At 41.2% G+C, this 27,988-nt stretch overlaps 1 protein-coding gene across 3 annotated transcripts; it reads left to right on the top strand.

The window, feature by feature from the left end:
- Positions 1-289: 289 nt before the first annotated feature.
- vrk1 (VRK serine/threonine kinase 1) lies at positions 290-18,984 on the top strand. 3 transcript variants are annotated; one of them, XM_066685579.1, is made up of 14 exons: positions 452-962; positions 1,260-1,402; positions 1,509-1,668; positions 3,104-3,159; positions 5,649-5,718; positions 6,700-6,787; positions 6,903-7,011; positions 8,338-8,430; positions 9,752-9,884; positions 10,481-10,601; positions 11,881-11,939; positions 13,540-13,712; positions 15,967-16,060; positions 17,113-18,984. In XM_066685579.1, the coding sequence occupies exons 3-14, from the start codon at positions 1,509-1,511 to the stop codon at positions 17,220-17,222; spliced, it is 1,266 nt and encodes a 421-aa protein (XP_066541676.1). In that variant the 5' UTR covers positions 452-962; positions 1,260-1,402; the 3' UTR covers positions 17,223-18,984. The 3 variants fall into 3 exon arrangements, with proteins under 3 accessions (XP_066541663.1, XP_066541676.1, XP_066541670.1); XM_066685566.1 differs by lacking the exons at positions 452-962; positions 1,260-1,402 and adding an exon at positions 290-391; XM_066685573.1 differs by lacking the exon at positions 1,260-1,402.
- Positions 18,985-27,988: the final 9,004 nt, after the last annotated feature.

The raw sequence follows: 27,988 nt of genomic DNA, 5'->3' as shown, positions 1-27,988 counted from the left end.
AAGCACTTAAAATAAAATTAAATGTTCCTACCTTCCTCTAGTGCAACAAAAACGCCATAACCCCAAATAAATATGTTATAACATAATATACTAACACATCTAACACAAGCAGTCATCCTACTCCATCGCAAATATAATATATTTCGATATTTTGCAAATACAATAAAGATGTTTTGTTAAAATTAGGCAAAATAATGAAGAAGAAACAATAAAAATGAGATTCGACCAAAAATATTTTGTTGTTATTTAGCCTAAACTTTCTATTTAGCTGCAGTTTCAAACGTTGAGTGATACACTACAACTCCCATAATGCCTTGCGTGCTTAGTCTGGACCAATCAGGTTCTTCGGTTCAGAGAGAGTTTTGCGGGAATTTTGGAGCTAAACGTTGAGGTTCGTAAAGAAATACTTGTACTCTGTTAATAAATATAGTGATGTGTGTTAATGGTGTGGTATGTGGAGAGAAGACAGACCGCTCCATTATACCGTGTCAGGCCAGGGTTGTCTTGTTAATTCGGGTCGACTTGAGAAGAAAGTTAAATGTAGCCAGGAGGCTATGCTAGAACTGAAATGCGTCAATGCGTCTAAATCTCTCTATATTTATAACCTATTATTGACTATATTTAAATAACGATATCATCACTGCTGTGGTCACGTGCTTCCTTAAGTTTGGGGCGACTTGCTTTAAATTAAAATGTTGGAGTTCGTTTTTTATTCGCTAGCTTGTGATTGAACCTTCCGTTCCACCTTAAATGAGCACTGTAACTGCTACCGCTCTTAAGGCGGAACGGACATTTTGACTAGGAAGCCAATTTGAGCGGTTCCTCTGTATGTTTATGGAAAAGAATTAAACGAAGGCCGTGTCGTTAATAGGAACTCAAATATCTCTGTTTGGAATCGATACAGATTGATATTCTTCTCTAATCTGGTTTGTGTGGGGGAAAGAACTGATACAAATATTGAAGTTAGTATTTTAATTTCCTTGAGCGACAAATAGTGATACTTTTAGTTTCGGAAATATGTAGCTAACTGTCAAAAATATTATATTTCATTTATAATACTATTTCACACGACTGTTTTATGGTGAAAGATTTTATCTGTACACTTTGTAACTCTGAGAAGAATTGTAGGTCCGAATAATTTTGTTTATTATAAGAAAATAAAGATGTTATCTGGTTAGGTAAAGAAATATAATTGTCTAGTACATTGTGCAGGTTTCTGAAGTAAACAGCCATTATTAATTTTTAATATACTTTCACAGACTTTCATTACTTTCCCTGGCACTTAAACAGTAAACAGTCTCTTTCCACGGTCCATTAACACGCGCTGGTATGTTTTTAACGGCCACATTGGTGTGTGGTACCCTGTGATGGACTGGTGTTCCTGCCCAGTGGCTGCAGACCTGTAAATGAGCCATTTACACTGTTGATTTCAGGCTTGTTTACAAAATTTAGGGTAAATATTAAAATATATTCTGAAAATGTAACCTTTATTTCGATTTTTAAATCAGATGCCACCGAAGGCAAAGGCAGCTGGGAAAGGGAAAGCCCCAGCAAAGCGAAAACTGGCAGAAGAATTCCCTCCTGGAGAAGTTCTGACAGACACAGCAAAGAAAAGCTGGAGACTTGGGGCTCCTGTCGGCCAGGGAGGGTTCGGCCTCTTGTATCTTGGTAAGAGGTTGTGAAATGGTTTACTCTTGTCACAATTTTGATGTTAGCTGTGGCAAATGATTGTCCGTCTACAGCAACTATCTTTTATAGTGATGTACGATGTAATCTTTGTTGAGTTAAATACATTGAATGGTGTTTGCTGATGTTACAGAATAAATTGTTCTATGAATTCAGAAACATTAACCAGGGAGAAAATAAGGTCTCAAAGTTTTAAAACATGCGTAAGCTTGAAGTAAACATGAAACATTATAAGAACAAAATTATTATGGTTACTATTATTATATCATACACCAACTGAAATCATTTAATCTAGTTTTATTTTGAACAACACAAAAACAATTAGCAGCACTATATAATCATCTAAATACTATTTACATAAGAACAGTAAATAATGCACAGCCTTGTTTTTTCTGTTTGCCGTATGTAAATGAGGTAAAGTTAGTAGTCATTTGTGTTAGTTTTTATGTTTAACAGGTGATCAGTAATCATAGCTTTATAAACATTAGTTTTGTTCTTTTTAAAGAAGTATACAGTGGAACCTCTACCTACGAACTTGATCCGTTCCGTGACCCGGTTCGTAAGTGGAAAAGTTCGTGTCTCGAGTCAATTTTCTCCATTTAAAATAATGGAAAAGCAATTAATGTGTCACCCTTTTTGCACTGATATATGTTTACAACACTCTCAAATTAGTAAAAAAAATACATAAAGCGTTACTAAAAATAAAAGAGAAATACAGTGGAAACAGTAATAAAAAAGAAATAATAAAGTTGTAAGTGGTTACACATCGCTACCTTGAAGACGTGACGACTGGCTGGAGGAGTAACACAGGCACTGGCTGTATGACGGGAGGTGGGTGGTGGGTGGAATAACGGAGAGTAGGCGGTGAATGTGGGGAAACGAAGCATAGATACGGCTTAACTTAGCACGAATTTCGATGTATGCTATTTACACTAATGCTAAATTGCTAAAGCTACAATTTGCTAATCTTAAAGCTCACTCAAGTCTGGGCGCTGGGAGACTCACCTATTGGAGTCAGTGGCCATTTCCAGCCGCCGGCTCTGTGGAGGCTCGGGTTCGTTTCTAGAGTCATGGTTCGTTGGTGGAGGCAAAAAATTCAAATATCCGGTTCGTATCTTGGAAGGTTCGTTAGTAGAGGTTCCACTGTATTTGGTACATAGACTAAACTGAGGTCAGTTTTTAAGAGACATGTTTATTATAAATAGCTCAGAGTGCACATTTGTCAATTTGTTTTGTTAAACTGCAGGTTCAGCCACAAGTAGCAGCATTCGGAATGTATTGCTTTATTAATTTTTTCTTTGGTTATTAAATATCTGACACTAGTGATGTTCAGAAAGTACAGTGGTATTGAACTCTATCAGGTACCACCACCAAAACTGAGGTCATGTATTTTGTCTTTTGTAATTTCCCTTTTCAGCAAGTGATGATAAAACAAAAGCTGTTGGAGCTGATGCAGCGTACGTCGTTAAAGTGGTAAGCCCTAAACACTTTGTATAACATGTGTATAATTCACTATTTCTGTAGCTGACAGTTTTTCAGTTCTGCATCATTTTTAAAGGTTTTACCAGTGTGAAGTGTTATAGTTTAGAGTCAGCTGATATTTCTGTGAGACACTAATCACTGTAGCAGTTTTCTCATTCTCTGCATGCTTAACAGGATTGTAAAACACAGATTAGATATTCACAGTCTTTAGGCTTCAGCTCACACCACTTTTAATACTATTTCTGAATTTTTTATATATATATATATATATACACACACACACACAGTGGAACCTCTACTAATGAACTTTACAAGATACGAACCGGGTATTTTAATATTTTTTTGCCTCCACCAACGAACCACGACTCTAGAAACGAACCCGAGCCTGCAGCTGGAAATGGCCACTGACTCCAATAGGCGAGTCTCCCAGCGCCCAGACTTGAGTGAGCTTTTAAGATTAGCAAATTGTAGCTTTAGCAATTTAGCATTAGTGTAAATAGCAGACATCGAAGTTCATGCTAAGTTAAGCCGTATCTACGCTTCGTCTCCCCACATTCACCGCCTACTCTCCGTTATTCCACCCACCCCCCACCTCCCGTCATACAGCCAGTGCCTGTGTTACTCCTCCAGCCAGTCGTCACGTCTTCAAGGTAGCGATGTGTAACCACTTAAAACTTTATTATTTCTTTTTTATTACTGTTACCACTGTTTTTCTTTTATTTTTAGTAACGCTACATGTATTTCTTTTACTAATTTGAGAGTGTTGTAAACATATATCAGTGCTAAAAGGGTGACTTTCGGGGCGGGGGCTGGAACGCATTGAATGCTTTTCCATTATTTTAAATGGGGAAAATTGACTCGAGAAACGCACTTTTCTACTTACGAACCGGGTCACAGAACGGATCAAGTTCATAAGTAGAGGTTCCACTGTATATATAAAACCCATGTAGGAGTACTGACCATCGAAGCACAGGGTGAAAGTGGGCAGAAAAGGATGCAGTGCAACATGTGGACGGCAGTCTGTAATTGTTGAACAACACATTGCTGCTACTACCTGGTCAGTGGAGCTGAGAGACTTGGCAGTGATAATACATTAATAAATGTGAGGACCGGGGCAAAGTAAAATTTAAAGGCTAGACACAGTTTCACAGCCACAGCAGTCTAACTGGTGAAAAGTGAGGTCGTCGAGTATAAAAGGTGCATCCCATAAAGCCTTAATCTTTAAAAGCAAGGATTGTGCTTGGTTCACAGAATAGCGCAGAATCCACTGGTGAATGTGTTTGACCATGTTTGAGAAACCCTACAGTGATGGACATAGCCACAAGAGGTTGAGAGGACTTTGGAAACATCGTTGTCACTGGACACAGTCCAACTCTGCATGAAGAAATAAAGCGTGAAACTGTATTATGCAAAGAGAAAGCTATATATTATTTTTGTGCAGAAGCACTGCAGAGTTCTCCGAGCCTGAAGTCACCTGAGATGTAGAGAGATGTGGAAAGACAAGTCCATGTTTCAACATGTTTTTGGGGGGGAATAATTGCGTGTCGGATTCTATATGCCAATGATGAAAGACCATCCAGACTGATACTAATGAATATGGCAAAAACTGTGGCAGCATAGGTGGTCTGCAGATATGTACTATTGATGCGACACAGTGCATTTACCTGGATACTCCATGTCTGTTTCAGCAAGACACTGCCAGGCCCTTTTGTGCACAAATTTCAATAGTGTGGCTTCATAGACACAGTGCGCATGCTTGATCAGCCTGTGTCCAGATCTGTCTCCTAGTGAAAATGTTTGGAGAATCAGACGTCAGCGACCAAGGACTCTTGAGCATCTCAAGTCTCGTATAAAACAAGAAAGTGCAAAAATTCCACTTGCAAAACTGCAACAATCCGTATCTTCAGTTCCCAAAGAAATAATAAGTGTTTATTTAAAGATAAGTTGATGTGACTCTCTCCCAGCTTTTTGAGTCAGTTGAAAGCATCAGCGTCTCAATCTGTTATAGTTAACCATTTAAATTTGGCTTTGGCTGTGAAAAATAGTTTGCTCCAGGTTTCTGTTCTTTAATTCGTTTTTAGAAAGTGACACAACGTTTCTGGAAATGGTGTTTGTACATAGAGTAGCGTGTACGAAAGACATGGACTTATTTAATACCATGGGTAAACACTGCTTCAGATTCTAAAAACAGATATAAAATTTTTGCTAACTTTAGATAAAGATTTGATGCTAGTTTTCTGGAAAGATTGGGAATTGTAAGAACTAAAAACAATTTAAAAGGATCATTTATTTATTTAATGAATTAATAAATTAATACATAGAAGAAGACATTTATTACAACCCTACAATTCACTAGTGTTTTATTATTAGTTTTTTTTTTCTTCCTGCTTTTAGTTTATAAGATCACGATTGTTTGTGATTGTTCTAACTTTTTCTTTGGGTTTTAAATCTTGCCCGTTTTTTTTCTTATTTTTCTGCAGGAGCCGAGCGACAATGGCCCTCTGTTCTCTGAGCTGAAGTTTTACATGCGAGCAGCTAAACCTGATCTAAGTACGCCCTCATGACTACAAACGCACCCTCATACGCATCACGATCTGCATTAAAAAAGGGAAAGAGCAACTCCCTTAATTAAAGAAAGTTCTGGGCTCAGCACATGGGCCTTACAGAGGCACACAAACACTGACTGGATGCCTTTGGTGGTTCCTTTGGTTGCCCTAAGGCCACAAGAACGCATTTTATTTAATAACAATCCAAATGTCAGTCTCCCTTGACAATTAACTGTTATATTACTAAGGAATGCTCATGGTTTATTCATTAGAATATTGTGATGTTGGTAAATATTTGTCTCACCAGCAGATTAGCTTGCGGCAGCCACACTATTGTCCCAAAGGAATTATACCCTTATATTACAAGTTTAAGAAAATATGTCTAGAATAATTTATTGCCTTTATTTACTGCATTATTATATTATTAGCTACTCTATTTGCTTTTAGTATACCTTAATTGTTCTCTCAGAATGAACACCAGTTTTGTAATATTGTTTGTTCCTATAATTGTCATAATTATTATTATAATTATTATTATTATTATTATTTTGATTATTCATGTATTTAGTCGTTTATTTTTGACTGAACCAGTGTGGAAATCCTGAGCTGATTTCCTATAGATGGCAAATCTCTGAAATTGAAGCTACCTGGATTGGTATTGCACAGAAATATGACTCTGTAGAAATGAGAAACTTCTACAGCTGTAGACCGATGTCATCTTAAATTCTGTTCTTCTGTTGTTTAATAAATACACAAATAATTAAATTATTTTGAAATATTGAGGAAATCTAAATATCTGTCAGATGCATTTTATTTATTATTTATTCAAAGCTTAAAGGGTATTTTTTTTCTACTTGGTTTGATTCTTATATCATTGTGCATCTTTATCTTTGACCTTTTTGAGCTGGTTTGGCACTGCGAGTCCGATTTGTTAATATCTCAAGCATAGCACAAAGATCTACTACGTTTCCTACCTTTGTTTCAGTTGGAGCCTGGATCAAATCAAAGAAACTGAAATACTTAGGAGTACCAAAATACTGGGGCTCAGGACTTCATGAGAAAGGAGGGAAGAGGTAAGATCAGTTATTTTAGACAAACAGCAGGATGCATTAAAAAAAATTGTTATTCTTTAAGTGTGGCACATTGGTATAAAATGCCTGAAGATGTTGTGATTGTGTCACTGTGAAGGTACAGGTTCATGGTCATGGATCGATTTGGGACAGATCTGCAGAAGAAGTTTGAGGAAAGTGGCAAGCAGTTTCCACGGAAATTGGTGCTTCAGCTTGGACTTAGACTTGTGAGTTCAGTCCAAGAAAACCAAATGGTTTAATGGGTTAATGTATAATGGATTTAGTGATTTTAAAAACAGGGGGTGGCAATTTGACATTAATATAAGTATAATATTATTATGAAGTACAGTGGAACCTCTACTAACGAACTTTCCAAGATACGAATCGGGCATTTAAATATTTTTTTGTCTCCACCAACGAACCCGAGCCTCCGCCGAGCCGGCGGCTGGAAATGGCCACTGACCCCAATAGGCGCGCCCAGACTTGAGTGAGCTTTTAAGATTAGCAAATTGTAGCTTTAGCAATTTAGCATTAGTGTAAATAGCAGACATCGAAATTCGTGCTAAGTTAAGCCGGATCTACACTTCGTCTCCCCACATTCACCGCTTACTCTCCGTTATTCCACCCACCCCCCACCTCCCGTCATACAGCCAGTGCCTGTGTTACTCCTCCAGCCAGTCGTCACGTCTTCAAGGTAGTGATGTGTAACCACTTAAAACTTTATTTCTTTTTTATTACTGTTTCCAATGTATATCTTTTTAATTTTTAGTAACGCTACATGTATTTTTTTTTTACTAATTTGAGAGTGTTGTAAACATATATCACTGCAAAAAGGGTGACTCTCGGGGTGGGGGCTGGAACCCGTTAATTGCTTTTCCATTATTTTAAATGGGGAAAATTGACTCGAGACACAAACTTTTCACCTTACGAACCGGGTCACGGAACGGATCAAGTTCGTAGGTAGAGGTTCCACTGTATAATGCATTTCATCCCATTCTCTCTTACTGTAATTAAGATCAACTTTGTCATAGTTCTACCATATTATGAAAATTGTTATTTTTAAACACTTTAATTTAAATGAGCATAAATATAAAAATATGAACATAGAATATAAATGGTTATACGTTGAGGTTTTGGTGGATTTTTAAATGTGTCAGTACTGCGGCATCATGTCAAAATAATGTGTATAATTAGTATACAAAAGAGTATTGTGAAATTGTTTTTACCTCATCACCCACTCCCTACCTAGCAGTTGAATACACTACATTTAATATATTCTCAAAAAACAATGGATCTGGAGTTTAATTTATGGAAAAGAGTTTCATTTAAATCGCAGTTATTCACAACTAGATATTTTCCCCAAATCCCTCGGCCCTACATTTCCCCAACCTCTATGTGGAAGTCACAATCTTGAGCTGTGTATACACACTGAAAAAAGATTTTCTCGGTGCTCTAGATGATTTTTCTTTATTATTATTTTGATCTGTTATGATCCGGCAGTCTGTACCCTGATTGCCTGTATTCATCTCTTGGTTATTCCCTGTTTTCTCTAGCTTGACATTCTCGAGTACATCCACGAGCACGAATATGTACATGCTGACATTAAAGCCTCCAACCTACTGCTTTCCCACAAGAACCCCAATCAGGTTAGTGCTCTTCACTGGTTTTCTTTAAAGCAGGCGGGAACTGTTGCTATGGCCACTCTCTTATAAACCTAATGAGGATCTATACTGGGTTAGCAGTTGGAATTAGGAGTTTAAAAACAGTAAGCATCTCGTATAAGCCCTTCTGTCCCCATTTCTCTGCTGTTTTTTTTTTTTTTTTTAAATGGTAATTCCATAGCTCACATTTTTAAAAGACTACTCATGCCTTTTTATGCCATCCCTTAATGAGATATAATTTAAGCTTTTCATGCTTAGCTTGTAAACAAGAGAGATTAGATGACTGCGGAGATGTGTCTGAAGCAAATAAGGTGGGGGTTGAGGCAGGGCCAAACATTTAATTTAGAGATTAATAATGTATCAGTGATGTATTATTAAATTGCTATTTTTAAACTCATGATTTAAGAAGTGGCCTCATGGGATTAGTGCCTGTGCACCGCTACTTTTGTCTTCACCCTGTATCTTATGAGATTTTTTTTTTCTCCTCTTGGATATCGTTAAATCCTTTGTTTTGGGCATGGTTTTAGGAGCAGGAGGTTTGGGCTTTCTCTGTCCACACACAAACTGATCAGCCACAACATTAAAACAACCGACAGCTTGAGTGATTAACATGGATTATCTCGTTGACTAGGACTTTTTAGTGGGTGGGATATGTTATGCAGCAATCATTTCTTGAAGTTGATGTTGGAAGCAGGGCAATTTGGCGAGTGTAAGGATGGGTCCAAGTTGTGATGGCTAGAGGACTTGGTTAGAACATCTCCAAAACTGTTGGTTTTGTTGGGGGATCCTGGTAGGTAGTGTATTGTATCTACGAAAAAAATGAGTCCAAGCATCTGCCAACAGGGTCATGGGCACCCAAGGCTCATTAATGCTTGTGGGGAGCTAACCCCCATCAGAAGTGCCTGCATTGGGCACACAAGCATCAGAAAAGCTGGAGAAATGGATAAGTTGGCCTTGTCTGGATGGGTACATGTGTTCTTACCTGAGGAATAGATGGCCTCAGGATGTATTAGAACAAGAAGGCAAGATAATGAACGTAGTGTGATGCCCTTGGTGGTCTTCTGTTGGCCTTTATGTGGCAATGGCCTCTCTCAGCAAGATAGTGTGACCTGCCACCTTTCAAAACCTGCTAATATCTTTTTTCCAAATGACCCAGGACACCTAATGGAGGTCTTGTGGAGTACATAGCCCAATGGGACAGACTGCTTTGGTGCCATTAGGGTTGCCACACCATATTAGGCAGTTGGTTTTAAGGTTATGGCTGATCAGTGTGTGTATATATGCGTTTTTGTTTTCACAATCTCAGGTTTACTTAGTGGACTATGGACTGGCCTACAGATACTTGCCGGACGGTGTGCCAAAAGAGTACAAAGAGGACCCAAAGAGATGCCATGATGGGACAATTGAATTCACCAGCACTGATGCACACAAGGGGGTTTGTAAGTATTTCTCAGTGTTTATTCATGACCTGAGCTGTGGGCAGCAGGGGACTGGTCAGCTGACTGCTTTGAAACTTAACGCAAATATCCTCCAAGGCAAGCAAGACGTGAGAGAAGCCTAACCAGGGGACAGGGACTGGAGACCGGGACACTGCTTCACGGATTATTGTACTTTGGCATGTCTTTTAGGGTATAGTTACATTTTAAAGGCACCATGCTTAATGCCAAGTGTTGGCTTGAGGGGTATGAAGCACCCAGATATTGGTCTGTGTGTTTATGTAGAGTAATGGAGCTCAATCTAATACTGTACAGATGAGCTGGAGTGATCCATAACTAGTCATCCAACATCCGTACTAGACCTCACTAATCATATCGTGGCTGAATGCCATCAAACAGACGCAGAATGTTCCAAATTACCAAAAAATGTCCACATGTGCCAGAAATGTAGCGGCTGTTATTGCAGCAATTAGGGACTACTTCCTATTAATGCCCGTACTTTCCGAAATAATTTTGTACAAATGCGTGTCCACAGACTGAGTAATGTAAGTTAATGGAAAATGGAATGGTGCATCCCTGTTTAATTTTGTTCTTTACAGCTCCATCAAGAAGAGGCGACCTTGAAATCTTGGGTTACTGCATGATCCAGTGGCTGTGTGGACGTTTGCCCTGGGAGGATAAACTCCAGGACCCCGTTTATGTCAGAGACTCAAAGCTGAGGTTTGTTTTTTGTGCCTTGTGGCTTTCACTGGGGACTTGTGTTGAATCTGTTTGTGTGTGAAACAGACATTGATTTGTGTTGTACGCACTGGATCTGTCAGCTAAACAGACAATGCAAAAAGACACTTGTTGGTTTGCTGTGACTAATTACGCATTTTGATGTTTATGTACTAATTGACTTTGTACAAATTGGGCTGATGTTGAGGTTCAGAAGTGCATGGCTAAACATAATTAATGATAAGCATTTGTTAAGGGAAAAAAACAGCACTTTTAGAATGAGAATAAATACAAGTAAACACCTGTTACAATTGGTCTCTGTTTGTTTAACCATCTACAAATCTCTCCTTGAGGAAATCCTAGATTAACAGATAATTTTAAAGGTGTATTTTATCTGGTCAGTCTGTTATTAAAACTGATGCAGCTGATGAAATTGGAACACGTCCTGCAATAGCTGGGGTGACCTAACTTCTTCATTCTACAGTCCGACATATTAATTTTGCTAAAAACATTGTTAGGTTAAAATGGTTTTAACCTAATTCTGACTACACAGCAGTAGTTCAAGTTCAAGAAGTTTATTGTCATTTCAGCAGTATACAGTGTTTACAGTACACAGTGAAACGAAATAGCGTTCCTCCAGGACCAAGGTGCTACATAAAACAATACACAACATTAAAGTGCAACTAGTGCAAACATAAAACAGTGCACACACATTAAAGTGCAAAAGATATGGCTAAGGTACCAGCTGGCTAAGGTTAAGGCTAAGGTACCAGTACCAGCAGCGAATCATCATTAAAAAGTATTTTATTTTTAGCTCTTTATTTTGAGTCTGGGAAATAAGTCTATACAGGAGGCGCTCGACTTACGACGTTGATCCGTTCCTACGTCGCTTCGTAAACCGATTTTCGGTGTAAGTCGGAACATACGTACATACTGTACGTAAATAACATACTGTAAGCACTTATCCTATCCTAACACCTATCCTCCTCGTCCATGAGCCGCGTAACCGTTTATTCTTCAGCCACGCACACCACACACGAAGTTCACGTTACGACGTTTACGACGCAAAACCACGTACGTTACGTCGTAACCACGAAACATTGGAACTCGGGACTGACGTAACCCGAGGACCTCCTGTACTGTCTTACAAGCAACAACTAATGCCAAAATAAATAACGTTTAAGAATGCTCTTGAATAATTGTATATTTTATTTATTACACAGCACTTATGGAGATTGCTGAGCATCTTTAACCCTTACATTGATTTCCTGTTTCCTTCTAGATATCGTGACAATTTGAAAGAATTAATGAAGAAATGTTTTACCCCAGAAAACGAACCAGGTGAGAGAGGGAGGTGGGGGGTGTGGTATATATTTATATGTAAATAAGAAATAATGTATAACATGTAAAGTTACCGGCTTTGAATTTCACCAACTTTACAACGTTTACTGACTTTGATGTCTAATGTCAAATGAAAAAGCTGGACAAGGCTCTCGGCCTGGTGGTAAATCCAAGTCCTTAAAAGCACCTGTGATTTCTGCAAATGAAAACAGGCTTTGTGTGTCAGCCAAGCAGTAATTGGTCTGAAGCACTTCCTGATCCTGATGCATAAACAAGAGCGGGAGAGCCTGTTCTCTGCGTAATGAGTGCAGACCCGTTGATTTAGCCATAATGAGAACTAATGTATCAGCCCGGTGCTAATTCCCTGCAACTTCTCACTCTAACTTTAGAGAGTGCGTGACCACTTCACAACGGATGAGGGAGGCATAAGAATATGCGCTTGGCTCTGAGCTAGCCTAAATTCAGAGTTGTGCCATTTTCTATAGGGTCCCCAATTGAGAAGCTGTGTGTGTGTTTTTCGTTTTTTTTTTTTTTTGTTTTTTTTTAATCGTGTTTCCCTTTTTTATTTTTTCATAGCCCCCCACCAAACAACTTCCCTTTATGGTCGACCTCTGCATCGCCTAGTTTCGCAGTCACTGTGTGGCATGCTGTACTTTTGCAGAACTTCAGGGCTCTCTGTCTCTCTTTTTGTCGTTTAAAAATCAAAGACGTCAGAGGAGTCCTTTGCTCGGCAGCTGATATGATGGCACTTCTTAAGCTCTGTGACAGGCGCACAGCAGAAGGAGAGATTCCTCCTCGGGCTGTTGTCTTGTGCGTACACGTCGCATCCCCACACTGAGGTGATGGGAGGCGGCACGGTTAGCGAGGCCATCATGGCTAATTCTGTTTGGTGTGACTATTTTAGCAGCCGACAGTAAACAACAGTTTGTGAGCAGCGAAGTATAAGAAACAATGCATGATGTGTTGTCACCCCTTTTCCACTAAACTTAGCCTCAAGGTCAAAGTGTCAGTGTCTGCTGAGAAGAGACTCCCCTGCAGGAAGTTCACTGTCTTCCCAGAGACACGTTAAACACACGCGTTTCTCTCTTATTTGTTTATGAAATGTAAATGGCCGTTTGCTCCGATGTTGGCGAAACTTCTGATCAGATTAATACGGAAGGTTCTGGCGAACTTTGTGCTTTTAGGTGCGTTTCCTGTTCGCTGCATCGACACACACCCTTAACAACAACATATTGTCTGTTTATTTAAATTAGTACCTCACTGATACCAAAATGAGCATCACTTGTATTGATGATTCTGGTGTGAAGCAACTAAAATGTGGATCCCTGATTAAAATAAAATGGCCTAAAATTAAAACTCCACCAGTTACAGTTAAGCCGTTCTTGACCAACTGATTGTCAGCTGTGAATTGCCAGTGCTGGCAGTTTGCTCCCACTTTGGTGCGGAAAAATCCATATGTCTTTGTTGCCCCCTCTGGCTACATATTTCAAATGTGTAACTGCAAAATACATGTAATTTTAAAATGCTGAAAATTCAATATTTTACAAATACTTTTGTTATTGCCACAGCTTTAATTTTACCCACTGTACCTCTCCGTCAGGTGAAATGACAAAATTCATGGAGGAGGTAAAATCCCTGGGTTACACAGACAAGCCCGACTACCAGAAACTCAGAGGCTTTCTGCAGCAGGGTCTGAAGGGAATTGGAGCTACTGACGACGACAAGCTGGACTTCTCTGTGTCAGTCAATGGTGCAGGTCCCTCCACAGTCAAGGTGAGAGCCACCGTCAGCAACACATCAAACAACCAGACGGTGCTCTGTGTGGCCGTCTCTCAGTTTCAGGAGCTGGATGCAGGCCTGCAGTTGCCTTTTTTTTGAAGCCCTTAAAAACGAGGCCATTTCAACCTCCTGTAATTTGTTTACCTGTTGAAAGTGGTTTCGAATTTAAAAATGCCTGCACACGATCCAAGACTAATTGTGCGGGTTAGTGGGGAAACGCTGCCAAGTGCATTGATTTTCAAATACGATTAAAGCGCGTGATGCTTTTAACAGATGTGCTTTGACCACTGCTCATGTACACCGTCCTTTCAGTCAAAGCACTAACTGCCCAGTGCCAGATCTGCATTACATTCGCTGAACGCTCTTCTAATGATGCACTTCATTAGACAATAACAAACTATGCGCAGCCTCACAGCCTTTCACACATTCCAAAATACTTACTTGGAAAAAGATGAGTAAAATCAGACGTGCAAAAAAAATGTGTGTAAATGGTTCAATTTGTCATTTTATCTTTTTACTGCGCGCAGTAGAATTTAAAATATGTATCATCATCATGCAAATTGCCAACTACTCATTGACTACTCACTGATTCTTTGAGAGGTTTTTTAATCAACTTTTTTTTCCCTTTTTTTTAAGTTTACTTAATTATGATTAATTACAGCCATCTTTGTGGTAAGCATTTTATCACAAAACTTCATTTCTTCAGAGTTTGATCATGAAACTTTAGTTTTGAAATCTAGTTTTATATCGAGTGGCCAGCATGTCGTCTATTGGAGTTTGCTGCAGTGCAGTACACAACGCTGTTATTAAATTAACCAAGTCTTACTTAATACAAAGCTGTTGTTTGGGGTTCGGTCACAGCTTCGGCCATTCTCTTAAAGGGACAGAGCCATTAAATATGCAAATAGAATGGAAAATGTTGGAGGTCAGTTGATGTCCCAGCCATTTTTTTTTAAAGGAATTCGTTGATTAAACATATTCATGCAACATACAATAAGACAATAGTTAGAGGGTTATGATGGCATTATGTTCAATGTTCGTTTGGTTCACGTTAATGGTGTAAGGCGCATAACTGTGGTCAGTTTGTTCCTTTTAAGACAAGAAGGAATTCACGTTTATGACTGATGCATCCCTAGAAGCTGCAGCCACAATTAAAACAGACAAAGCCTTGGTCACACGCTCAGCGTCCGGTCTTCGCTGAAAAGGAATCCAGCAGAAAGCAACAAAGCCGCCGGCGGTTGAGGTTCTCTCAGGCGTTTCCGGGTGTTTTCCCCTCCTCTCCCCCCCTCTGTCGTGTCCTGTGAGTGCCTGTGTTTATTCCCTGCTAATGTATCACAAATTTGCTGACACCGTAACCTCAGAGTGGGCGCAGGCCGGCAATCAGCGAGCACACTTACGACAGGGGAGGCGTCGGACTCTCCTCGCTTCTCACAATGCAGTTTGCATATGGAAGGTGCCACCAGGGAGCTGGCCTGTGCCAGCTGAGGGTTACCTGCCCACTGCAGTTATTGTATGTAATTATCGAGCCAATCTGTTCAGCTCAGCAGGGTCTGGATGGTAATCATGAGGCAGCAATTGGCAAAATGGAAGGGAAATGTGAGGAGGGAATGGGTGGGGGGGGTGAGGATGATAGTTCAAGTCCGAGAAAAGGGGCGAGCATTCATTATGGAGTCTGAGTGAAGGAGAGGGGGGAATTTGATTGCTGTCGTTAAGTGCATCTTCTTGGTAACCCTTGGTTCAGTTTGTGATTTTTTTATTTCACTTTTCTCAGGTGTCGGATGCTCGAATTAACATGGGGTAAAAAATAGAGGACGTGAAATTGAAGAAATTGTGGTAATAAATTAACTCAAAAATAAAAGTGATTGTCAGGAAATGTAAAGTGGCGTTAGCGGGAATGAAACCGCATCCCTGACCTGTAATCTCAAATCATAACACACAACCTCGCAAATGGGGTTCACTCTAAGCAGTGTTTGATGTTTCAATTATTATTATTATTTTTTATATTATTTTTTTTCTTGCTGGGTTTATATCCCTGCTGGACTGCAGAGTCATAATTACATTTGCTCAGACGTCACGCTCACGCTCAAAAGGCTCAAGGCGCACGTAATAGTTTCCTTGTGTATGAGGAAAGGTCCTTTTTAATATTTGATTTCAACTCCCTCAAAGGTTGCTGTAGGCATGTGATTTGACCATGACTCTCGTCTTTCTGTTTCATCCCCCTTCATTTTTTTTTATTCCCTGTTTGAAGACGGCTAAGCGAAAGAAAGCGGCGGAGAAAGGGGCGTCTAATGACGAAGCCGATGGCTCCCCCGCGAAGAGGAGCCGGCCTCCCTCCAAGAAGGGTAAGCTCTTACTTCCTGCAGTGTGTTACACCAATTTCTCTCATTGACTTTAGATATAGCCCATGACCCACAGAAACCGCCCAGAATCCAAATAAACTTCTGTTCTGTGTCTGATCATCAGTTCGGTTCTGTCTGGTGCACAAGAAGAGCTCTGTTTATATGCGTTTAATGCACAGGATTGTATCATTTTAACATCCACATTTCTGAGCAAACGACATTCAGAATCACAGCTAAATAAGTTTGCAGCTCTTTTTTCATTAAAAACAAATTCAGCTGAGCGTTTCATGTATTTGGCTTCGTCACTGATCCATTTGTAAACTGTTAATTTACATTTTGTAAGGCTGTAAGAGCTTTGCAGTGACTAGAGGTCAATAAAGGGTACACACTGCTTGCAGGTTATGGGTGAAGCATAGACATGATCACATTTGATGAGGGGTTAGTTAATGAATAGTGCGTACAGCAGTGTAATCTTTATATAATGAAACAGTGATAGAATCACATGACTTAGTTGAATTAATATGTTGTTCTATTAGGCTCAAACTAAGATTATATGTTACCAAAACATTCAGATTCTCACTGTTTACTAAGGGAAGTGGTTTTAGAGTCCAGCTGTGTTTCCTACACTCTTAGAAAAAAAGGTCAAATATTGGTCACTAAAGGTACAAACTGTGTAAAAGTAACTTTTAAAGGTACAACAGTGTTTAAAAGAACAGTTTTGTTTCTTAAAGGTACATTACATTCTCTTCTCCAGAAGGAGAGATACATGTTTGTAGTCTTTCATTATAGAACCGTGTCATATATAAAAAACATAATAAAAGTCCTGGAGATGAAACGGTGCGTATGAAATCAACACAATTTAAAAATCTACAATTATAATTAAATAAGGTACGATTATGTTCCATAATTTAAGGTACAAATATGTACCACCACAGTGACAGTTTTTCAGAGAGTGAAACTTAATCTACAGCTTTAATAAAGCACATCAGCAGGGACCCTAGGTTCAAAGCCAGGGGTAATAACTCTCTCTAAAGCTTGTGTTTAACACCACACAGAAATGAACGGAGTGAAGAAGGCCAGTCCGAAGAAGCGCCTGGTGGAGACAGGCACCCAGACTTCTCCCGTAGTGAAGAGAGGCCGCGGCAGGCCCAAGAAGAACACATAACTCTCTGCTTTTAGACTAGAGCAACTTCTTTTTCTGCCTTTTTAAAAGATTTTTTTTCTATGGTCTGTATTTGTTCCCTTGCTGTACTTTTTTTTTTCTTCTCTCCCCTCTTAAACTTTCGCAGGATGTTGGGCACATTCTCAGTAAAATAATAAATAACGCAAAAAAAAAAGAAAAAGAAAAGTATGGTTGCTTTGAGTAGTGAGTTATTTTCATCCTCTTTGTAATGGCTTGAATAATCAAGGCTGTGCGGATGAGGTCCGGAGGGGATTGCTTTGCCCTCGATAAGGAAATCCCTGAAGGAGCTCGCAGAGTCCCGACTCTTTTCCCCGCCGCAGCGCTCTCTTGTTGTGCAATGAAAGGCGTGGCGGTGCGGCTGGCGTTCTCCCGTCTGCACGGCGGCGAGCTGCTCTTTGATCGGGGCGCTGAGGCGGGTGAAGGCACGGCAGACGGCAGCGCTCTTCGGGGAAGGGCTCTGTGGATGAGTGCCTTACCTCTCCACTCTTCCGCCATTTGATCAGGAGAAGACAAAAGACAAGCGCTTGGGTCCCACTTTTTGTCACTCCAGCTCCAGCTCCGCTCTGCCGCGCCCTGCTCTTCTCTACCAGGGAAATGTCTTCACAGAGCTATCATTAAAAGTTAGTTGTGGGTGTATTACTTGCCCCCCGCTATCACGCGTTGTAACTTTGTCATTGGTTTTGATAGCATGCAGACAAGCGTTTGCGAGCGTATTTTTAGGTCCAAGTGTCATCTTAGACGTGTCTTACCTGTGCCGTGCGCTCTGACATTGAGAGAGGGCAGGCAGAACTCTTGAGGTAGATGAGAATAGATGAATAGTACACACGGGCCCAAAAAAAAAATCATACGCTATGGTAACAAAGGAGGAACGTCGCTGGAGTTTGTCACTCTGAATTGAGATTACAATTATTCGAAAGTATAGACAACTGCTTTAAAAACAGAGGTGTTCGTGTTTGTTCATCCGCAGTAATGATGAGAACACATGACATCTTGAGATGGATGGAAATGGGCTGTGACGGCTTGTATTTTGGCTCAGTGTTGACTCTGGCTTGAGCTGGTGTTCCCAAATCCATGGCGTTTTACCGGGCTTTGTCCGAATAATTGGAGCTGAAGTGCTGTGGATTAACCATGACATAAGGAACAGAGTCCATAACAGAACTAATATGTACATCAGTCTGACGTGAGAACATCCTCTATATCTTCTACCCTCAGTTGCCTGATTGAGTGGACCATCTTTTGCAATTCATCTGTCTCATTAAATAATATTTAATTTTTGTTTATTTTGAAAATCATGAATGGGCTTATAGTTATTTGGATGACTATTTTTATTTAACCTCTTTTCTCAGGTTGAAAGTAAAAGGTTTCTCTTTTCTCATGGTTTGGAAAAGCTTCTGAAGTTTTCACTTACCATTGCAGTCCCATTCATTCATTCATATCACACTTGAAGTTGTGTATATTTTTTTTTAAGCTGAAGAAGAGTACAGCGATCCGTGGTTGCCTTGTTAACTCTTGTTAGTCGCCAACTTGGACTGGCGTGAACAGCAAAGAGGGGGAAGACGTGTCTCCTAATGTTTGTTTTGGAGCTGAGCTGCAGGAGCCCACTGCTGACGCCTTCATCGATCGCTGGAGCAGTGTGCAGTAAAGTGCACCCCTGTGTGCTTTCTTCCCCTTCCTTGCCACTGACCTTGGGGGCGCACAGCCATTGCTTCGCAGTAGGGGGCAGTAGCACATAATGATGGCGCAGACAGGGGGGTGGTGGGTGGATTTGGGGATTGGGGGTGGGGGGGGACAACAGCGCTTAAACACAACATTACCACCTGTTCCCCCCACTGGCGGAGCAGAGCAGCTTTGATGGGCCTGACTGTGGCCATTGATTGACCTGCATTTATATCCACTCCCTTGCTCTCTGTTTCTCTCCGGCTGCTGGGATTTGGTGGGGGGGGGGGGGGGGGGGGGGGGTGCTACATGCTGAACCATGAATCTCTCTCTCAGCAGTGTTTTAAACTGCGCTCTGGACCCCCTTGTACCTGCCGTAATATGGATGTCAGCTTCACTCATGTCCAATCCAATAACAGTATCTTGTTTCTCTGCCTTGAGCTGTGCGTCGGAGAGGTTTCATAGAGCAGAGCACAAAAGGTTAACTTTCTGGTGGTGCTTGGTGGAATGAATGACCGGAAAGAGCTACTTAATCCTGGTGGAGTAATGGTCCTTCAGTTATTGCACTTACTTAGAGCACTTGAGCATTATTTTGCAAGATCTTAAGTTTGCTCAAGTGTTACTGAAACTATGTATTTATACAAATAGGTCTATTTCAGCAAGAATAAAAAATAAATCTGAAATAAGAACATTTTTATTTAGCCACCACTGGAATGTCGTGTACAGAATTCATGGCATTGTGCCAACACATTAACAACAGTTACATATTTGCGTTGAAACATTTTTTAAATACAGTTTTTTATTAGTAATAATATAATTATATAAAGAAAATAAGGTAAAGAAACATTAAATTATTATTGAAAAGTATAAATATGTGCATTTTCCTCTGGAAAAATGAATAAAACGTTAAATTTGTGGTATATAATTGGGCCATAATGGAAGTGCCTACTTTTATATATATTTTTTTTCTTCCCCATGTTTAAGTTTTGAATATTTGCCTAAAGTTTATATGTAATTTTGTTTTTCATTCTTTTTTTTGTCCAAAATTATTGTGGAAAATTAATTTTAAAAAGTTAAATTTTGTGACTTTTAACATATATTTTTCTTTCTTCCTCATTTGTTTTGGAGGAACTGGGTATGGGTAAAATTGTTCTTTTTTCTTTTATGTTTCAGAAATGTAATTGCACCTCAAGTCAGTTTTAGTTTGTGTCCAGCAGCTGGGATATTCAGCATATAGTAACAAAACCTGGAACACGTACAAATACTGCCCCCTACACCTCAGTTAACATATTTGTATTTGTTTCCATAGTGCAATGGCAGTCAAAGCAAGATGCTTTAGCCTTTGCAAATGACTTATCATTAACAACAGTATAAAAGCAAGAAATGTCCGCGTCTGCATCGGACACGTGTATGTAATGTAGATTTTGCAACTGACTTGGGTGCTTTTAACAAACTATACAAGCAATTGATATAAAAACTTTGAGAAGTTTAAATAACATTGTGAAGCTGATGAGTGATTTACCGTATGATTAATGATTAAAAATGTAATTACGTTTTAGAGGCCAGAAGACGTCTAAACTTATGTTTTATCAAAACATCTATATATTTGTTAAAAAAAAGAAAATACGCACTGACTGCATCACACCCTGCCAAATAAGAAAATGTTACTTAGTAATGTATTCATTTATATTCACTTATCTATTTATGCATACTCATTTTTTTTCACTCCAATATGTGCTTAGATTCATGCTTGTGTGTGTAACTGGCAAAATCTCTGTAACTTTTCCACTGTTGATTAATAAAAGTCTTTTAAGCATGGAACGTCACGTTACAGAATATTCAACTATTTACCCATCTTAATAAACCGATATTTCTTGGGAACAGGTTGTCCCTGTTACTGGAGATGGGTAGAAACACTTTGGAAGGAAATGCGCTGTGTACAGAGAGAATTTGACTTTACTAAAGTATTTTTATCTGAACCCCCTGAACCCTCTGGTTACTGGTTTACCTGTACTGTGAATATTATTAGTGCAGATTTGGAAACTACAACCCTAGACCCTCAAGAGTTTGTTTTTTACAGAAGCTATAAATTGTCTGACTTCGTGCAGTGCTGTTAGATAGAGGTGGGCGATACCAGGAGTTTTTGTATCGATCCGATACCAAGTAAATACAGGACCAGTATCGCTGATATTGATATCGATACCGGAAATCTTCGCCATATGCAGCTGTAGAAGCAAAAGACGGCTTGAGTATCGATCTTTTTACACGAGTATTGATCAATACCAATACTAGCATTGGTATCGATATTATCGATATTTGGATCGATCCACCCACCTCTACTGTTAGATATGAGCATGCATTTATTTCAGTTCATAGCTCTAAGTAACCTGAGAATGAACTACCCTTTTCCAAAAGATACATAGTGCAGTTTCTGCAGTGCTGGTCCCAGAATAGCAATGGCAGAGGCTCTGTTCCCCCTAGTAATGCTCAGTGGAGCATCACAACTATTGCTGGAGCTGTTATTTTAAGGTGAAAAATATTACATAGCCTTCCTTTCAAAGGGAATCTTTAGGAGTAGGAGAAAGAAAAAAGAATCCAAAGGAAAAGCCCCATCTCTAGGACTCAGCAGATGATGGCGAGTAGTTACAGGAGGAAAAGGTAAAAGCAAGATCTGAGAGAATTCAACTTTTTAAATTGTGGGTGCAGTACCTGTGCATTCAGTTGTGTAATCTCCATAGACAAACAGGAAAGGAAATGGAACATTTTTGAGCAGCTGCACAAGAGTCTGAGGTCACCACGTTCAGGGCCGAGCACAGACTCGATAGAGGGGTAAAAAGACACTCGGCGCTGAACTGTGCATATTTCGGGATAGTTGTAATTGGTGTTTGTGATCCATTAATATACTCATTAATCCTAATGATTAATTTCAAAAACACACGTTGGTAGGTGGATTGGTGACTCAAAGGTGTGTGTGTGTGTGTGTTGCCCTGTGAAGGACTGGCGCCCCCTCCAAGGTGTATTCCCGCCTTGCGCACAATGATTCCAGGTAGGCTCTGGACCCACCGCGACCCTGAACTGGATAAGGGTTACAGATAATGAATGTATGGGAACCCCACTAGTTGGGACACCACTGGTGATGAAGGAGGTGGTTGAGGCTTCCTCAGCTTGGACAGAGACATGGAAAAGGCTTGTAACATCATTTTGAATATAAAAGTCCGGTTTTAGGAGGTCAGGTCAGGTCACTGGACACTGGTATAGGCTTGTACCAGAGTCTGAAATTAACCGCCGAGTCCAGTTCAGATAAAGAGTCGAGTAAAAACACTAATCTCTGGAGACAGCTCCGCTGCCGTGGTGGGTTTGTACAAGGTGTGTGTAGTAATCAGAGTGATCATCTCTGTGTAAACAGACTCCACAAGACCTAGTGATGTCTCAGTCTGCCACCAAAACCAGAACAACTGCTCGTAATTCACGGTTTTAATAAGCATCCACTTGATTGTTTTTGTTCAAAGTGATTCATTGATATATAATCTTGTATAAATGTTGCAGCTGATTAAAATGAACAATGAGTGTAGGATGTTCGTGTGTGTGAGGTCTTTTTGGAAATGAATGGATTGAAATCAAATCAGTTTTTGGTATTGGATTGCAGTGACATAGAAGAAGTACATTTGCTAAAAAACCAGTTGGTGTTTTTACTGGGATCCTCAGAACAATCTGGAAGACGTGTCTCGTGTTGAGAACCAGAAGTTGTCCAGAGCATGTATTTTTTTTTTTTTTTTTTTTTTTTTTGTGTCATTGGAATATGTGTGTGCTTTAAGTTACAGAAGCAGCACAGTCTTATTTAACTTCACATTGGTTTCACTCCAGGGACGTGGAGGTTGTGGGTTCGAGTCCTGCTCCAGGTGACTGTCTGTGAGGAGTGTGGTGTGTTCTCCCTGTGTCTGCGTGGGTTTCCCCCGGGTGACTGTCTGTGAGGAGTGTGGTGTGTTCTCCCTGTGTCTGTGTGAGTTTCCTCCGGGTGACTGTCTGTGAGGAGTGTGGTGTGTTCTCCCTGTGTCTGCGTGGGTTTCCCCCGGGTGACTGTCTGTGAGGAGTGTGGTGTGTTCTCCCTGTGTCTGCGTGGGTTTCCTCCGGGTGACTGTTTGTGAGGAGTGTGGTGTGTTCTCCCTGTGTCTGCGTGGGTTCCCTCTGGGTGACTGTCTGTGAGGAGTGTGGTGTGTTCTCCCTGTGTCTGCGTGGGTTTCCTCCAGGTGCTCCGGTGTCCTCCCACAGTCCAAAAACACACGTTGGTAGGTGGATTGGCGACTCAAAAGTGTCCGTATGTGTGAGTGTGTGTTGCCCTGTAAAGGACTGGCAACCACTTGCCTTAAGCCCAGTGATTTCGGGTAGGACCCTGAATTGGATAAGGGGTTTCAGACAATGAATGAATGAATGGTTTCATTCTTCAGGTGTAGAATTGCTCTTTACTCAGATACGAGTAGTTCCCCTATGCTCATTTATATCAGAGGCAAAGGAATGACAGAGGTAGAATTTTCCTGATCAACATAAAGGTCAGACAACCCTGGAGCCTCTGTACTGTCAGTGCCATCAGTTTGAGGGACTACAGCATCCCGATCCGATGGTGTTCTTGGTGTAGTAGACGCAGGTAGGGTCGCTGCACACAGCTCTAGGGTCTTGTGTGTCCTGAGCTGAATCCACACCTCAGATCTGTCTCTGTGAGGAATTTTTGTTGTCGTTACTACGTCTTTGTGGGTTACACAGTGTGAATTTGTCCACAAGTGTGAGTGACTGGGTGAACCTGTGAAGGACTGGTGCTGCGTTTCTGCCTCGTGCCCAATATTTCCAGGTTGGTTTTGAATGCAGCGTGACCGTGATCAGGACGAATCAGTTACAGTGGGAGAGGTGAATAGATGGATGGATGAATTATTGAACGAATGATGAAATACGGGCTTCTTTTTTTTACTGAGCTGTATCACGAATTTCATATCAAGAGCAAATATACAGTATTTCAAAGCCGTGAATATTATTTGTAATTTTTAAAATCTATTTTTTACTTGAAATGACCCTGCATATATCTGCACTGTGCGCCACAGAGAAGACATACACTCTGATCCAAATCTTCATTTCCAGCTTCAGGTCTGTTGTGTCTTCATGTCTCGCTCTTGTTTTTTTTTTAGATCAGAAATGAATTTCATTCTTATTGTGTTCGTATTTATTCCCATTCCCCTGTGCCCTCCATCCCCAAAACGCCAGAGCACTGAGAAATATATAGCCTGATTTTTAAGGTGGCAGACAGAAAAGGCTCTTTCAATGCAGTTATGGTACATTTGCGATTCTAGTTGTGTGTAAATATTAGAAAACAGCAGGTTCTCACATTCGTAGAAGCGAGGCGTAGCAGTGGGGCTAAGAGACGCGTTCTTATCGGTATTGTGTTCACACTACACCATCCTCCTGCTGTTTCTAATCTGCCGCTGCCGCTGCGAGCAAAACTGGACAGGCATTTATTGTCTCAGCAGGGGTATGCTTGACAAGAGAATGTTAAACACTCCACTACCTGCAATTTTCGGAGGCGATAGCAGACATGATAAAATGTAGATACACGTTTAATTTCTGTTTTGGGTGAGACCAAGGAGAAACTCTGCAGAAATAAGTGGGTAGACTATCCCTCTTCCTTTCTTTGCTCCCTGTGAGTGTATGGTAGACAGTTAGCTTGTGGTTTGTGTGTGTGTGTGTGTGTGTGTAATTTGAGGAGCCTCCCCTTCTAATCCAGGCGTGAGACTCCTCCAGGACGAAAGTGCCAGAACCTGAGTTGAGTTGGGGGGCCAAATTGAAAGGGCTTTAATTCGATTTGCCCTTGGCAGCGACGTTAAGAGGGTTTAGTGGTCATCAAAAAGACATGTTCATCAGCGTGAGGCAGCCTCGCTCACTCCGAACTGTCTGTGCCCACTCACTCATCCACTCTTCACACCGTCTCTCTGTCTCTTTCTCACCCTCCCCCTCCCTCCCGTGACATCCCCTCTGTTTCTGTTTCTCTGGACAAGCGCGAGGAGTGCCAAACACGGCCCTGATAACTGTCGGCTGCAGAGGAGCCAGCGGTTCTTAATTAATGTGACACTGACACGTACCCCCCCCCCCCCCCCCGCACACGCGCCGATTACTAATGTAGTGCTGCTGGATGTTCTAATGAACTCTGAAGGGGTCCTAAAGAGGATGTTCAAACTTGCGTTCCACCCCGTTAGGCCTTGATCGTTCTTTCTCTCTCTCTCTCTCTCTCGCTCTCTCTTTCTCTTTCTCTCTTTTTTTTTGCAATATCAAAATCATAGTGCTTCAAAAAAAATCAGCTCAGATGCTGAGTGATGGCCCTCGAATTAGGTCACAGCGCCTAATGGACGTCACGCTGGGAGCATCATTAAGAAAAAAACAGAATGCTTTGCAGACATATTTATTAACTAATTTAGTGGCCAGTGAATACCATTTTATTAAGAAGGAATCAATTATGCTGTTGATAAGGGGCTTTTAACACGACTCTGACAGTATTCTCTCGTGCGCTCGCTCTCTTTCTCTCTCTGGCTCAGTGCAGAACGCTCTACTTAGGCAACTCCAGGCTCACACATTGCCCAGCGAGCTGAGAGAAAACGATAAAGCAGTTGTCCTTCATACCCCAGGCTCTGGCCACCCGAGTGCCCCGCAGCGACAGCCCACTCCTGGGGGTATTTCATGAAGCGTGCTTTCTCGGTTAGCCAGGTCACTGACCGTCCAGCGGAATAAGAGATCGAGGTACATTTGTAGTGCCCAGACTTCGTCTGAATTGTTTTGCTAACGGTGGAATCCTGTTTGGTGAAATAGCCCCCTGGAGCTGTGCAGGATCTGCTGGGGCAGCAGGCCAATGGGGAGCTTCACTCTCTCCCACGCCCTCGGCACGCCCTGGGCAAAGCCCCAATCCTGCCCCGTGGAGGACGGCCATGGCATGTCTTTCTGTGGTCTACAACACCATCATTGTGGTCACTTTAGCAGAGGGGCTAACAGGGAATTCATGGTCTCTCATACGCAGGCTTTTGTCTGGCTCACCACAAGTGAAACAGACTGTGGTTGGTGTTTTAAAACACACTAATCAGAACACTTGAACAGGCTTATGTGCAGATTGTGTGTCCATGGGTTGCAGGTGAGTGGAGTAGAGTAGAGTAGGGTAGCCACCGTATTGAGCACTACTCAAACACACAACTCTTGTACACTCTTTATCATTTATCATGTTTGAAAACAGAGTTCTCTTCTTCTGTGTCAGTCAGTAGAAAGGAGCTTAGGCTGCATCCTAAATAACACCATACTCCCCACATATATATCACAGATAATAAAACTAAAAATACAGCTTCCAGACAGTGTGCTTATTTGACAGGGAAATATGAATCTTATAGTTGATGTCATGGTGGCGCAGCAGGTAGGTGTCGCAGTCACACAGTTCCAGGGACCTGGAGGTTGTGGGTTCGATCCCCAGCCGGGTGACTGTCTGTGAGGAGTGTGGTGTGTTCTCTCTGTATCTGCGTGGGTTTCCTCCGGGTGACTGTCTGTGAGGAGTGTGGTATGTTCTCTCTGTGTCTGCGTGGGTTTCCTCCGGGTGACTGTCTGTGAGGAGTGTGGTGTGTTCTCCCTGTGTCTGCGTGGGTTTCCTCCGAGTGACTGTCTGTGAGGAGTGTGGTGTGTTCTCTCTGTGTCTGCGTGGGTTTCCTCCGGGTGACTGTCTGTGAGGAGTGTGGTGTGTTCTCCCTGTGTCTGTGTGGGTTTCCTCCGGGTGATTGTCTGTGAGGAGTGTGGTGTGTTCTCCCTGTGTCTGCGTGGGTTTCCTCTATGTGACTGTCTGTGAGGAGTGTGATGTGTTCTCTCTGTGTCTGCGTGGGTTTCCTCTGGATGCTCTGGTTTCCTCCAACGGTCCAAAACACATGTTGGTAGGTGGATTGGCGACTCAAAAGTGTCCACAGTGTGTCGCCCTGTGAAGGACTGGCACCCCCCCAGGGTGTGTTCCTGACTTCTGGGTAGGCTCCGGACCCACTGCAACCCTGAACTGGATCATGCCACACAGCACTATTCTACACCCCTTGATGCAAAGAAACGGTGGGAGTTTATCCATCTTTCCAATCTGTTTACATTAGTGTTACACTCTGAAACCAGACAACTGGTACCCAATATGGCACCCATGCAAAATCTCATGAATGCAACCCATAAGTAGGTACATGCACATCCTTTACATGGACTCCATTAAGATCACTTAAGAGTCCAGAACTCCGTCAAAGGCCCCTGCTGACACCCTTATTTCAGAGTGTATCTGATGTATTCGAGTCAGTAATCCCAGTATTTGACCAGCAGCATCTATGGCCCTGTAGATGTACGTTTATTCACAGAACATGGAGATAATAGATCTCAAGTTTTATTCTGATTAACAGCGTTTATGTGAAGATGCGCTACGCCATTAGCTTTATATATTCATTTTCTGCCCCTGCAAGAATTTAATTTGTCCCACTTTCGTTTAAAGCAGCAGTGAACATTTGATGTATCTGATACTTGGTTTAAATGAGCTCTGGCTGGTTCTTGCTCAGTAAAGCAGCTCTCTGGGGTCTGATAGTACATAAACGTCTGTAAATCTAGCTTCTGCTGCCTGGCACACGCGCATTTGTATTGCCCTTGGCGAAAGCAAACTAAAGATTGTTGGAAGCTTGTTGTAACACTTTAATGGGGCCTTTTAGTTGATTGCGTGCCATGTGTGTAGACTCATTGTTTTGCCTTTTTTTGTATTGATCCTTATCCATATTAGAAGAGGTCGGTTTGGGCCTTGAGGAAAAGTATGTCCACGCTGTGCGTTTAGTTCTGTTTTTGACTGATTTGAATCTACTTTTTCTATATTATACCAGGTCTGAGTGGGCACCTGCGTGGGTTGTAAAAATGGGACCAACATTAATATTAGCTTATACACCAAGAACCCTAAGGCTGGACACAAATAAGGGGGAAAAAATGGACCCTACAAATGCTATTGTTACGTATCATTTTGTTAAGATCTTTAGTCCCTAAGGGTAAATTCACATTACCAACTGAAGTGATCCAAATCT

The sequence above is a fragment of the Hoplias malabaricus genome, chromosome 1 (assembly GCF_029633855.1).
Source record: "Hoplias malabaricus isolate fHopMal1 chromosome 1, fHopMal1.hap1, whole genome shotgun sequence".
Lineage (NCBI taxonomy): Eukaryota > Metazoa > Chordata > Actinopteri > Characiformes > Erythrinidae > Hoplias > Hoplias malabaricus.
The sequence above is the reverse complement of the archived record's forward strand: the minus strand, read 5'-3'. Positions and strand labels throughout refer to the sequence as shown.

Bases quoted from the DNA above. Each gene is read 5' to 3' on its own strand.
- vrk1 (XM_066685566.1), top strand. From the start codon at position 1,509: ATGCCACCGAAGGCAAAGGCAGCTGGGAAAGGGAAAGCCCCAGCAAAG. The intron at 3,160-5,648 runs GTAAGCCCTAAA...ATTTTTCTGCAG, and splicing joins CAGCGTACGTCGTTAAAGTG to GAGCCGAGCGACAATGGCCC. The intron at 11,940-13,539 runs GTGAGAGAGGGA...CCTCTCCGTCAG, and splicing joins TACCCCAGAAAACGAACCAG to GTGAAATGACAAAATTCATG.